Here is a 12,086-nt window from a genome sequence, read left to right on the forward strand (position 1 = left end):
CGGAAGCGGAAGTGAACCCCATGGAGCGCTGCTTTAATGGAAAGGAGGGGCGGGGCTCTGCCGGCAGCCATCTTAGGTGTGGCGGCGGCTGTAGAGGAGGCGCCATGTTGAGTGTGGCGCGCCCTGTGGCACAAGGAGGGATGGTGGGGCCAGGTCGCCAGCGTCCCCCCTTTTTGGGGAGGGGGGAGACCAGTGCGGCCCCCCATTAATTCCCAGACGAATTCTTTCTGCAGAGGAGGTGCTCAGGCCCTCCCGCCTGCCCCAACACTGGTCAGGGCAAAATGGCAGGCACCAAGGGCTGAAATGGCATCCCCCACCCGCCTCACCCTCCCTGAGGGCTTCCATCCCTTTCTCTCACGATTATCGCCCATTATTATTTAATTTCCCGCCTCTTTCCTCACAGCAAATTTATTTATTAACTGAATCGCAAGCAACACATGCCAAAAAAGCCGCCGGGGGCGAGGGTGGAGGGGGAAGGAGGCTCCGCTATGGCGTTACGTGCCACCATTTGAAGGTGAAGGGCTGTCGCTGGACGTTGGTGCCGCAGCGGACCTCCCCAAGCCTGCCGTGGTAGGAGGCCACGTCCTCGAGGAAGCAGCAGTGTAGGCCCAGCGGCTCCAGGAGGGAGCTGGTCTGTCGCTCCAGGCAGCATTCGCCTCCCACCACGGGGCCGAAGGGTTTGGGGATGCCCAGATCCTTGGCCAGGACGATCATGGTGACCTGTGGGGTGACACAAGGGGAGCCCAGTAGCATCAGGACTGGCCTCTCCGATTGAGAAAGCCAAAGAATAGCCACTGGCCACCCTCCTCCATCAGCCTCCCCCCAAAATGGGGCATCAATGCCGCTTTTTGCAGCCGCCCTCCCCCAGGCCTCCAAATCCATCATCATTGTTCCCCTTTTTATCATTAAAACGCGCCCCACACCTTGCAATTTCACCACTTTGGAAGGTTTTCACCTCAAAACTACATAGTTTAACCCAACCGCAAGCGACACAAAGCCACGAAGTTGTGGCAGACCCAGGCTTATCCGAGCCTGGCTGGAGATATTTTCTTTTTCTGGGCAGCTGTAAATATTGTGCTTTTTTGGGACAAGTTTGGAGACTCATCCTGGCTGAATGAGCTGGTTTTTGGGGAGTACCCGAGGAGCGGGGACCCCCCTCACCATGTTGGGGAAGTATGGCACAGCTTTGCCCTGCTTGTCGAGCTTGAAGAGGGCCGGCAGGTCGACGATGTCCTCCTCCGTCAACCCCAGCTCCTTCTTGAGGACGTCCCTGTTCCAGTCGATGCAGCGCTGGAGGGGATGGAGAAGAGCAGGTCGAGGCGGGGGGACACAGGTGGGCACGGTCCCCAAAACCATCTCATGCAGGAGGAGAGCCAAAATGCAACACCTCCCCTTAAGGGTTTGCACCACCCTGGGGTGGTTATTGCAAGAAATATGGATTATTACGAGAAATATCGGCTATTACCTGGACATACTGATTCTGCTGCACCAGGATGTCGTTGGAAAGGACCTTGTTAATGGTGACCCGTTTTGTGTCTGTCCCCGAGTACCCTGCAAATGCAAACCCCCGTCAAAATGAAGCAGCGCTGGTAGAAGCCCATCTTAAAACAGGGCACAGAGATGGAAAAAAACCCCAAAATACCGATTCCCTGAGCTTGGCATTCAGGCTGCCGGGAGTCACAGTTCTTAGTTTATTGGGAAACTAGGCGTGAGGAAAACCTCTGCTCATTGGAAAGAGCATTGGAAAGGTCCTATCACCCATCTTCTTGCCCACAGGAGTTGTTAGCTCCTAAATGTCTCCACCCAGCTCCATCAAACCAGAGCTGCCACCTCCACCCCTTGTTTTGGGACAGCTAGGTCCCAGGCAGCTGGCAGTGACCCAGAGGGACCCGCAGAGGTATGGAGATCTTCCCCCGACCCCATTGCGGATGGATGATGTTCAAAACCACAATTAATGGATGCCCAAACTGGCAACCAAAATAATCATTGCCACAGGGAGGGAAGGGTGACATGAGAGCCCCGCTGTTGTCCCCATTCCATGCTGGAGCTCTGTTGGCATTTACAGAGAGGGTCCATCCCACCATGCAAGCATCCCCTCTATGCAGAGGGCTTTATCCCTCCCGTCCCACTCGCTTTCCCAAAATAGGGCTTGAGGAGGCTGGGTATGGTGGGCAGGCATCCCGCTTGCCAGCCGTGAAGGGCAACCGAGTGGGAAAAGGTCCCCATGTCCCCCCTGATACCCGCATGTCTGTCAGGCGCTGCCGCCCTCGGGCCGGCTGCTCTGCGGGCTGGCTCCGGCTGTCTCAGCCGACATCAAAGCTCGGCTGAAGTTGCCCGCTGTCCCCTTGCCTTTGAACATGGTGGCTTCGCCCTGGCCCTCCTTCTGCTTCTCCCGAAAGAGCTTGTAGCACGCTGCGGGGCTGGCCATCAGCATCCGAAATCGCTGGGGCAAGATTTCGGGGAGAGAGAGCGGTCACCAAAAGTGCCTTATCCAAAGCCTTGGGGGACCTCAGGGGCTTATTTTTGCAAGGAACTTGAGATGAAATTCTTAAAATTAGGCATTTTTGCTGTTATTTAGTGCCTTTTTTAATGTGGTGCTGAGGGGATATAGCTGAATGAGGGGCGGTGATTTACGCTGTTGGCAAATACCCACCAAACTGCCCTCGAGGGGTTAAACTGCTGCTGGGACAGGGAGGAAATCTGCAGCCTGGCTGCACCTGGGTCCAATCCTGCCCACCCCAGGTGGGGTATAAACCCCTGGCAGGGTGTTTGTTGAAGGTTTGGGTGAGCTGAGATGGTGAGTGAGGCTGCTGTTTAGGTTGGTGAGGTTTTTTTTTTGTTTCTTGGCTGGCACTGCAATGCAGGATGGGGGGAGGATGGAGCAAGTGAATAATCAGGCTCTTGACTTCCTCAGAAGAAGCCAAAAATCACTATTAAGCTAATCCTGTGGGAATTGTGAATTTATTGGGTCTGAGCCCCATGTGTGTGTCCTGGCTTACTTTCCACCAGCAGAAATGGTCTCCTCAGTGGAGTGCAGGAGGCTGCTTGCTGCAGTCCTGATGGCATCTCTTATGGGGGCTTAGCACAGCCCTGGGGAGGGCAAAAGCACTGCACGGAGGGTTTGTGGGGGGTGTGTGTGCATAAACAGTCTTTTTTCTGAACCATCCAGGTCAAGGCATGGTTTTGCCAGGGGGAAAAAAAGTCTTGTGTCAGAAGCAGTAAAAACCAGGACAGAGGAAAGAGCTAGCTTCTGAAAACACCTGGGAGATGCTGAGCAGCTGTGAGCCCTGGGCAGCCCATCTGAATACTGAGGTTTAAATTTCTTGGACTACCTTTACAGGCACCTTTTTTCTTCTATCTATGTTGATTATTAGCTCAGCAAGTCCCTTTTTGTGTTCAGAGCTCTCATTTTGGGGGCAGGGGTGAAAACCCAAGCAAATACTGGCTGGGACTGTCAAAGAAATGAGCTCTGGGGTTTTCCCTAGGGGTGCCCCAAGGGGATTAGTATCTTGGAAGAGAAACCACAAAGTGGCTCGGGGTTTTGGGGTACCTTTGCGTCAGAGGTGGGCACAAAAGTGACGAACTCATTGACGTAGCCCACAGACAGCCAGTCGGAGTAGAGCTCCACGGGAGCCTGTACTTGCTGGGCATAGAGGAAATCCCGCACCACTCTGGTCATCCTCCGCCCTGCAGATCTGGGGGTGAAATACCCCCGAGAGAGGGAGTAAGTATTTATACATCAATATGTACATACACAAAAATTGCTCTCAAGACGGAGGAAAGAAAGAAGGGTGCAAATGTGAAGGCAGAGATTGGGTAGACCCACTCCATAGGGTACCAGATTTGCAGCTGGTCAGGGAATGGCTAATTAAGGCCCTTAATATGATTTTTTTTTTAATGATATTTAGGGGAAATTATGGTTCCTTTGCTCCCAAACATGTGGGTTTCCCATCTCTTACGTGGGGAAGCTGCTGCCGATGAGGATCCTCCCCAGGGGATACTCCTTCCCTGCCACGGTCACGGGTGGGCTGACCTCCAGGTTGCCGAAGGAGTCGAGGCTGGCCTTGGCTTCAAAGAGGGGCTCTCTGCTCACGTAGCCAAAGTCAGGGCCCTGAGGAAAGAAAAATCACTGTGGGCTTTGCCCTGAGTCCCCCCTGCCTCCATGCCTTTGCTTTTATTCCTCCTGCTGGGCGCAGACCTGCTCCAGCGGGTAAAAATATCAAGAGTGAAACCTGCCCATGGATGGGGAGAGGCTAAAGGAAAGGCAAGAGGATAAAGGTCTCTGGGTCATCTGGGCTCAGTAATAAATGGCAGATGCCGGGGGTAGAGCTGGGGTGTTGAGCCGAGGAGAGATCTCTGCTATCCTGCAGCCAATGTTTAAGTGTCCACATTAAGATAATTGGGTGCTGGGGTAGCCCCGAAGCTGAGTTTCTGGATGGCTCTTGTCAATGTAGATGAACTTCGGCTCCTGAGGGTAAATCCACCCCAGGCATAAGAGCCATCTGAAGGGCTGTACTTCACTTAAATCCTAGTTAAGCCCTGATTTTCAGGACTTAACATATCTAGGATTTAAGGCATTGTGCATGCAGGGGTAATTAACCCTCAGTTGTGATGTGCCAGGGTCAAATGCCCAAGGGAGAGATTGTAATGTTAAAAATAGGGCAAAAACGGTAGTGGTGGGACAAAAATCCTGCCTTGAACCTGTCCTTGCTCTCTGGTTCAAGTCAACAAGGGCTTGGTGCTCACGGCAGCCCCTGGGACAAGGTCAGGTATCTGTTGGGTTTGTATTAAATCCCAGTCACTTATTAGCGTTGGGTTTCTCTAGGGGTAAACCAAATATACAGGTCAGTAAAAAGGAGCAGGGAGACCTGAGGGTGCATGGTTATGATCTAGAAGTTACTTTTTATTTTAATTGAGGGTGTTTGGAGAAGCAGGGAGCTGCTGCTGCTTTTCCCCAAGGCTCCCTGTGCATTTTTGGGGTGCATATCTGGAGGATGGCTGGGGGTCAGATCCTTTCCCTGGGTGCTGCGGGAGGGACTGAGCATGAAACACCTGCTCTCAGCTTATTTCAGTTTAATAAACCGCAGAGCTGGTATGGTTTCAACTGTCAAGGCGCTGGTTCATCCCAGGTTTGCGGGTCGCATCCAAGTCCTATCAGTTCCAGATTGATTTTGAGGGGCTAATTCCCTCTCGTCTCCTTTTTCCCTGGCGCGGGGTCCCAGGGGCTTAGGGCTTGGCCGGGGTGAGAGGAGGACCCGTGCGTGTTGTGTTTGGCTAAATAGTCCTAGCTGGAAAATGAGATTGGAAAGATAGGAGTGGGGATTAGGGGAGGCTTCAAAGCAGAAACTGGAGTATAATGTGTTAGCAGCTCCAAAGGGTGAAATTGCTTCTCTAAATATGAAGCAAAGCAATTCCTAAAGAGGGCAGATAGGAGCGGTTGCCCGGCTTATTTGCGAAGGAGCTGATCAGCGCGCTATTCCCATCCTGCCTGATGAATCCGGGACTGCATGTACTCATTTCAGGCATGAGAAACGATGTATTTCAGTGCTTTTGAAAGCGCTTAACCTTCCCCAAAGCGATGTGAGGCAAAAAAAAGTGAGCTGTCCTCTTCTCCCATTACTGTTGGAGAGAAGACCAGGGCTGAGGCTGCTGCCAGGGCCTGGCTGGGTGTATGGGCAGAGATTTGGTGGCTACTTGGGAATGTCCTGCCCTTTCTGCATGGTGATATCTCAAAGGGATCATTCAAGCCATCTTTTTCCCATGCTTGTCTTCGCTGAGCTCTCCCAAAATGCCCTGGCTGAGGTCACAGCTCTCCCAGGCAGCTTTCTTTGCACACCCTACCCGTGGCTGGCCCCTTGCCTTGGCAAAGAAGCCCCCCCGGGATGTTTTTGGCAGGTGGCTGCATCTTGCTCTCTTCCAAGCAAGTAAATTGACCCTCACACTTTCCTTTCCTCTGCTTGGGAGCTGCTGCGTATTCACAGGCGCAGAGGAGGAAAGGGAAAACCAGCCCATTGCTTGGATATTCAGGGTGAAGAAATCCACTCCTGTCCCAGAGCTTGGCAGGAGTCCTTTGTTCCTAGAGGCGTGAGCTCCTCCTTGCTCCTCTCATCCAGAACCTTCTGGATAAAAGGTTTTCCAGATGGCTGGGATGTGGATTAGGCTCTGATCCTTGCTTTGAGGAGGGGTGAGGCTGTTGGTGTCCTCCCAGCTGGAAGTGGATGGGTGGTATCTCCATGCAGTAGCATGCAGAGGTGTTAAACTCTCATTTTTCAGGCAATTCATTGTACGGCCTCCAAGGAGCCAAATGCAAGTGGGATTTTTAGGAAAGGTTAAGCAGGTTAGGCATAAAAACCTTCAAGCTGCTCCTTGGGCAATGCAAGTGACTGTCCTGCTCTTACCAGCAGCTCCTTGATGGGGAATTCTTCCAGCCCTCCATCTCGAGGGGAGTCCAGCACCACCGGTAAGCTTTTGTGGGGAGCGTGGGTGTAGCCAAACTCAATCTCATCCTAAAAAAGGGAGGAAAACCTGCATGGGGCACATCAGCAGGGAGGGAAAGCTTTGCCCCCTCTCCAGTGCTCACTTACCTGCATCCAGCGGTCCCCACGGTTGATGTAGCCAAAGCAAACCTTCAGCTCACAGCCGGCCTTGTTCACCAGTTTTTTGATCTCCTTGATGAAGAGGTAGTTATCCTTCATGCTGGGAAAGTGGATGGCAGGAGGGAAGGGCATGAAGGGCTGCTGGAGGATGGATATTCCCCACAGGCAGCTGCCTTTCCCTCTGCCCATCACCTCCCCAGCCTGTCTTGGTGACCTCCAGGGAAACTGCAGGGCTGATGTTGATTTGGCTGGGAAGGCATCAACCCTTGGCCTTTACCTGCAGACGAAGACGTTCACCGGTGCCAAAGTGTTGGGGGTCATGATCCATGGTGCTACCCTGAACACTACTGTGTCGGTGAAGACTGGTGTATGGGGGATACCCTGAGGGAGGCAAGCAGAAATCGGGGACTTTCCACACCCTGTTTACCACTATTCCCCCCAAATACCCTACCCTTGAGGTCATTTTTGGGGTAAATTAATGGGGACATCTCTCCATTCAATCCCCATCCCCTTCTCCATGCCCCTCAGGCTGTGCACCCCTTCCGCGGAGCCCCCAGACCTCAGCCAGGGTCTCCAGGAGGCTGACATGGACGGAGACCAGCCCGGGGAAGGTATTGTCGGGAAAGCGGAGACCCTCGACGAAGAAGTCGAGCTCGGCGGCCCCACCAGTGTATTGCACAGTGTGGTACAGCTTCCTCCGGCCCAACACGTGGACGTAGCGCTGCCCGAAGAAGGGGTCTGCAAGAAGGGAAAGGTGGATGATTTCCAAAGTTTCAGTGGTGGTTTCCAACCTATTTTGCTTGTGTGCAAAGAAGTACCACAATCCCTCTGTGCTAGAGCTTCTCTGCCTCTGCAGGTGGATACAGCTTCATCTGGCAGAAGTACCTTAAAACAGGAGCTAAGGCAGTCGTGCCCAAGAAGGGTGGGGAAAAATGTCTCAGCGTGATGGAGCAGTCAATGGGAAGACACTTTCATGGTGTTTCTGCCCTTGCAGCCCACTCTGACCTGCCATGGGATGGCAGTGCCACCAAACCCCCCACCAACAGACTGCCTCTGTATTGGAGGACAAGACCAAGCTACTTAATGGCAGGTTTCTGGGCTGGATGAGGGCTTTTGGTCCCAGGGAATAAATCACTCTGCCCACAACAAGGAACAAGGAGGGGAAAATGTGTTGTAAAGCATGTTGCCATCATAGATCAAGCATCTGGGTGTCAGGACACATGGCTTTTTTTTGCTACTCCTTTGCTGGATGACCTTGGATAAATGACTTCATGGCCCTGTGCTTCTGGTTGTTAATCTCCAAAGTTTTCCAATTGAGAAGAGAGAATATTCAATGCCAGAAAAACTTGGAGAAGGGATGCTGAGGGCATGATTTGCTTCAGAAGTGCCATTTGAAGAGCATGGAGAGGACAAGGTCAGAGATGGAAAGCAAAGAGCTTGCAGGGATCTCAAAAGCACCACAGATGAGGAGGGAAGGAGGAGGTGAGGAAGGACTTACTCTGCATGTAAAAGACCCCAACTTTGTCAGCATCGGAGACAGGAATATAGAGAACTATTTCATACCCCCGGGGCAGGCGCTGTGGCCCTTCGGTCCTCAAGACCATCCGAGACATGTCCAGCAAATCTGGGGTGCAAACAACAGAAAAAATTGGGTGATGGGTGATTGCACCATGCAGCTCTGGCCAGCTTGCATGCTCCCTCCTGGGGTTTGCATCTCCCATGCCAAGAAATCTGCTCTTTCCTTGCTACCAGCCTTTGCAAGCTGGAAAAACAACCTGCGGTCCTGCTAGCAAAGCTTGTGGCTTGTGCTTTGAAACAAATGCTTTTTTCCGCTCCTGCCCCCCGCCCCAGCCCTGGCACAGCCAGTCCGTGGCCTCAAAAAGCCAATGGGCACTGGCTCCGCGTGGTTTTAGTTTTCCAGGAACAGGCGGGTGTATTCCTGGCTGCCGGCCGTATGCCTCGCCCTAAGCTCCTTTCACCCGCATGAAGCATCCCTGGGCCAAGCTCTGCCGTCAGTGGCACCTCTGCTATTTTTCTGGCCGTGCTTCATGCCCCTGCTTGACCGCAATTAGTTTGCATGAGGTAAAAAAAAAAAAAATTCCCATGTGGGAAGCTTACTCAGCAGCTTGGTGGAGAGCAGGTCATGGGCAGCCAGTTCCCAAGCAAAATTTCATCTCCAAAAAGGTTAAAGAGGGGGAATAATGGAGCATTTTTTGCTTTATATGATTTTTTTTTTTTGAAGCTGTGTTACCTTCTTTGCTGAATACCCTTCCATCATCGCAGTCTGATGCCGGAGTGAAGGGGGACTCCTTGTCACAGCTGACGAGCAGGATGGCCCCGTGTCCCTCGGGACCCCAGGTCCAGCTTGCCTAAAACACCCCGCTGGGGCTTAGCGAGCTCAGGCTCTTGCAAGCCCATGGACTTTCTGTGCAGTGGAAGAGGCTGTATTACCTTGTTGGGGTTGTTCTTTTCCACCACACCATCCCGATCCGCGTCGACGTCCAGAGAGATCCCTGGATGGGCAGATCCTGCCATCATCCCAAGGTATGGCAAGGTTGGGTGGGTGCAAAAGCCCCCCAGACCCAGCAAACCTGGGTCCATCTCTGCCCTCACATCAACCAAGGGACCGAAGGGTTGAAGAGGGATTGCTGTGTTGCAGAAGCCTTTGTACTCACCGATGCCGGTGAGGAAGACCCCGGCTTGGTTGATGGGCTGCCCTCCCTCTGCGTAAAAGCTGACTGTTACCTGCAAACCCCCAAATCCCTGGTTGGGGAAGGATGCTCTCCCTCTGTGGGGGTCCCACACCCCCAGTACCCCACTTCTTACCTTGTTATCGTTAACCTCAGCGCTGGCCCGGCTCATGCTGAACCTCAGGACTGTCCCCTCATCCAGTGGCCACCGTGTCCCGCTGCTGGGGGCTGACCCGACCTCTGCTTGGCCCCGGCACACCACCTCCACGCTCACCCCCTCAGTGTGCTTCACGCCGAAGGAGGCTGCCCCGGCCGGGGCCGCCCTGCCAAAAGCATGCCATATTTTTAGAGGTTTGCACCGAAAACACCCGCTTCTCAATGCAATTAATTTCACTGCCCAAAACACAGCCAAGACTGGGCACGCTGGCGTCTCCACGCTCACCGCCGGCACCTTTCTGCCCTTTCCTCCCTGCCTGGGAACGCTAGAAGTGTCTTTTATTTTAGGGCAGAACACACTATTTTAGCAAAATGAGTCTATTTTGTAGCCTTCGGTGCAGATTACGATCTATAATTATCACAGCCAAAGCACTCAGCGCCGCTGGAACCAAACTTGGGTTTGCACTTCAATAGTGAAATCCCTGTTTATTTTCCAGCCGAGGCAAACCTGATATTTAACAGCTCATCGTAACAGCGTGGCAACCCAGCTGAGAGACTTTACCATGGGAAAGTCTAATTTTCAGGGTGATTTTATCCAATCCCGAAGTAGCTGGTGTTGCACTGCTCCCAGTCTGATGTGCCCTTGCTTTTCTAAAGCTGTGCTGTGCATCCCCTTTTCCTCTCCTGGCTCCTTGTCCCTAATTTCCCCGTCTTTCCAGTGTTATTATTTTTGGGATCCTTACAGCTCCCGAGGTGTAGGCTCCCTTTGAGCATGTGTGCTTCTGACACCTGAGAGCTCGCACTGTATCACCATTACAGCATCATTTATTGGGTTTCGGGATGCCGGTGGCCCTGCCAAACCCACACCGGGAAGGGGGGTCGAGAGGAAATCTGAGTGCTTGTTTGCTGCTGCCCGGGCATTTCTTAAATTGTTAAATTACATTTAATTATGCATGGAAAAACTGGTTTTGTTTCCTTGTTTCTGGGTTTTGGGAATCCCACCGGGAGGAGATTTGACCTGGAGAGATGCCAAATGAGTTGTAACTGCGCTGCTTGGCTTGAATATTGAGGGTGAGATTTGCAAAAGCAGCAAAGACCAGAATTAACCATGAAATGAGCTTTTAAACTTTTTCCTTTGGGGAAATAATTATCTTGAAGTACAGCATTCGGTTTGTTTTAGGGGAGCGGGGTTGGTGTTGTGGGGACTTGCATGTTTTCCCAGGACACTGCTTGGTCAATTAGATCTTGTTTTCCTTCCCTCTCCCAGCTGCATCCCCTCCTTTGCAGTCCATCCCCGTGGTTCCTGCTCATCCCTCCGCTCTCCAGCAGCTTTCCGAGATGACACTGAATCTGCTGACTGCAAATGGATCAAAGCCATCGCCGTCGCAGACCTGCGGTAAATACCGTATCGTGCAAATGCGGATGCTTGAAGCTTTCCTGGGACTTCTGCAGATTTGCAAAGCCCAGGGAGGATTTTGCCCACAAATTGCATTAAATCACAGAGTCAGGGCTGTGGGTTTTGGGGGAGTAGAAGGAAAAACGAGGAGGGGGGATTTGCAGAAGGATAAACAGGGGGGTAAAGGCAAGGAGAGAGGTGGAGGTGCAGAAATGGAGGGAGGAAAGGGAGCGTTGGGGCATCCCACTCACCTGTAGACGTCGGCGGAGATGTGGGTGCCCAGCACACACAGGGCCTCGATGCGGTTCCCGTGCTGTAGCCGGAGCGTGCGGTCCCCTGGCATCTCCCCACACAGCAGCCCGGATACCCCGATGATGGGTGTGCACACCCTTCCCCACCTGCTCCGGATGGCACTGAGCCCCCCGGCAGCACCCAGCTGCTTCTCCTTCCTCCCTGGCACACCTCCCTCCTCTTCCTCGACTGGCCCCAAAGCAAATCAGTCAGCTTTTGGAGCTTGCAAAGTTTGGGATGACAATTTTGCGGCCCCCACCCTGGTCCGAAGGGAGGGGGCGGTTGGATTGGACCCTCTAAAGCCCCATGAAAATGATCTCCAAGGGGAGAGGTGGGATGGAGAGGGAGGGCGGCTGGCCAGAAGCCCGGCCGGCTCCCAGCCCTATGCGAGGAGCTCCCCCAGCTGTCCCCAACTCCCCGTCCCTCCAGCATCTCCCTGACCCCAAATGGGGACGAGCAGCCCAATGGGGAGGTGATTTTGCAGCACTTTGGGTTTTGGCTGCCGTTTGCATCCGTGGGGTATCCACTCTTTTTTGCTCTCTAGGGAAAAGCTCTGGCTGCTCTTGGGAGGAAGAAATACAATTTCCAGCCCTTAGGCTAGAGGAGGACGCTCTCTTTTTTTTCCTCCCCCCCTCCCCTGCTTATTGTCAGAGGGAAGCTGGGGAGTGAGTTGCCAATGAGGGGAAATCGGAGGTGTTTTTGCATGGTGAACCTGCCGCTTGCCACCCAGCACCACAGTGGAGCATGTCAGGAGCAATTGCTGCCCACGCAGACGTTTGCATTATTTATTAACATCATGCTAAATATTCATTTTAAAAACCAAACTTCTGCCCCAGATTTTGGAAGCCACAAGCAATTAGTGAGGAGCAGAAATGTTCAGGTTGATGCTCCCTATTTATATCCCTTTCGGGCTTTTCTTTTTTTAGTGCTTTCTTCCCTCCATGGCTGGGGCATAGG

The 12,086-nt window shown here is 52.9% G+C and overlaps 1 protein-coding gene across 1 annotated transcript; it reads right to left on the bottom strand.

Moving 5' to 3' along the window:
• Positions 1-486: 486 nt before the first annotated feature.
• LOC104264071 (protein-arginine deiminase type-2-like) lies at positions 487-11,187 on the bottom strand. The gene is made up of 16 exons (XM_059829812.1): positions 11,090-11,187; positions 9,423-9,609; positions 9,272-9,341; positions 9,048-9,109; positions 8,848-8,965; positions 8,095-8,220; positions 7,156-7,334; positions 6,874-6,977; positions 6,585-6,696; positions 6,399-6,506; positions 3,960-4,111; positions 3,551-3,695; positions 2,350-2,443; positions 1,466-1,551; positions 1,162-1,290; positions 487-720 (listed from the first exon to the last, which is right to left on the bottom strand). Exons 1-16 carry the CDS (start codon positions 11,179-11,181, stop codon positions 487-489), a joined length of 1,998 nt encoding a protein of 665 aa, XP_059685795.1. The 5' UTR covers positions 11,182-11,187.
• Between the last annotated feature and the right edge of the window lie 899 nt (positions 11,188-12,086).

Source organism: Gavia stellata, chromosome 27, assembly GCF_030936135.1.
Source record: "Gavia stellata isolate bGavSte3 chromosome 27, bGavSte3.hap2, whole genome shotgun sequence".
NCBI classification, from domain to species: Eukaryota; Metazoa; Chordata; class Aves; order Gaviiformes; family Gaviidae; genus Gavia; species Gavia stellata.

Bases quoted from the DNA above. Each gene is read 5' to 3' on its own strand.
- LOC104264071 (XM_059829812.1), bottom strand. From the start codon at position 11,181: ATGCCAGGGGACCGCACGCTCCGGCTACAGCACGGGAACCGCATCGAG. The intron at 9,342-9,422 runs GTAAGAAGTGGG...GGGGGTTTGCAG, and splicing joins CTGAGGTTAACGATAACAAG to GTAACAGTCAGCTTTTACGC. The intron at 1,552-2,349 runs GCAAGGGGACAG...TTGCATTTGCAG, and splicing joins CGAAGCCACCATGTTCAAAG to GGTACTCGGGGACAGACACA.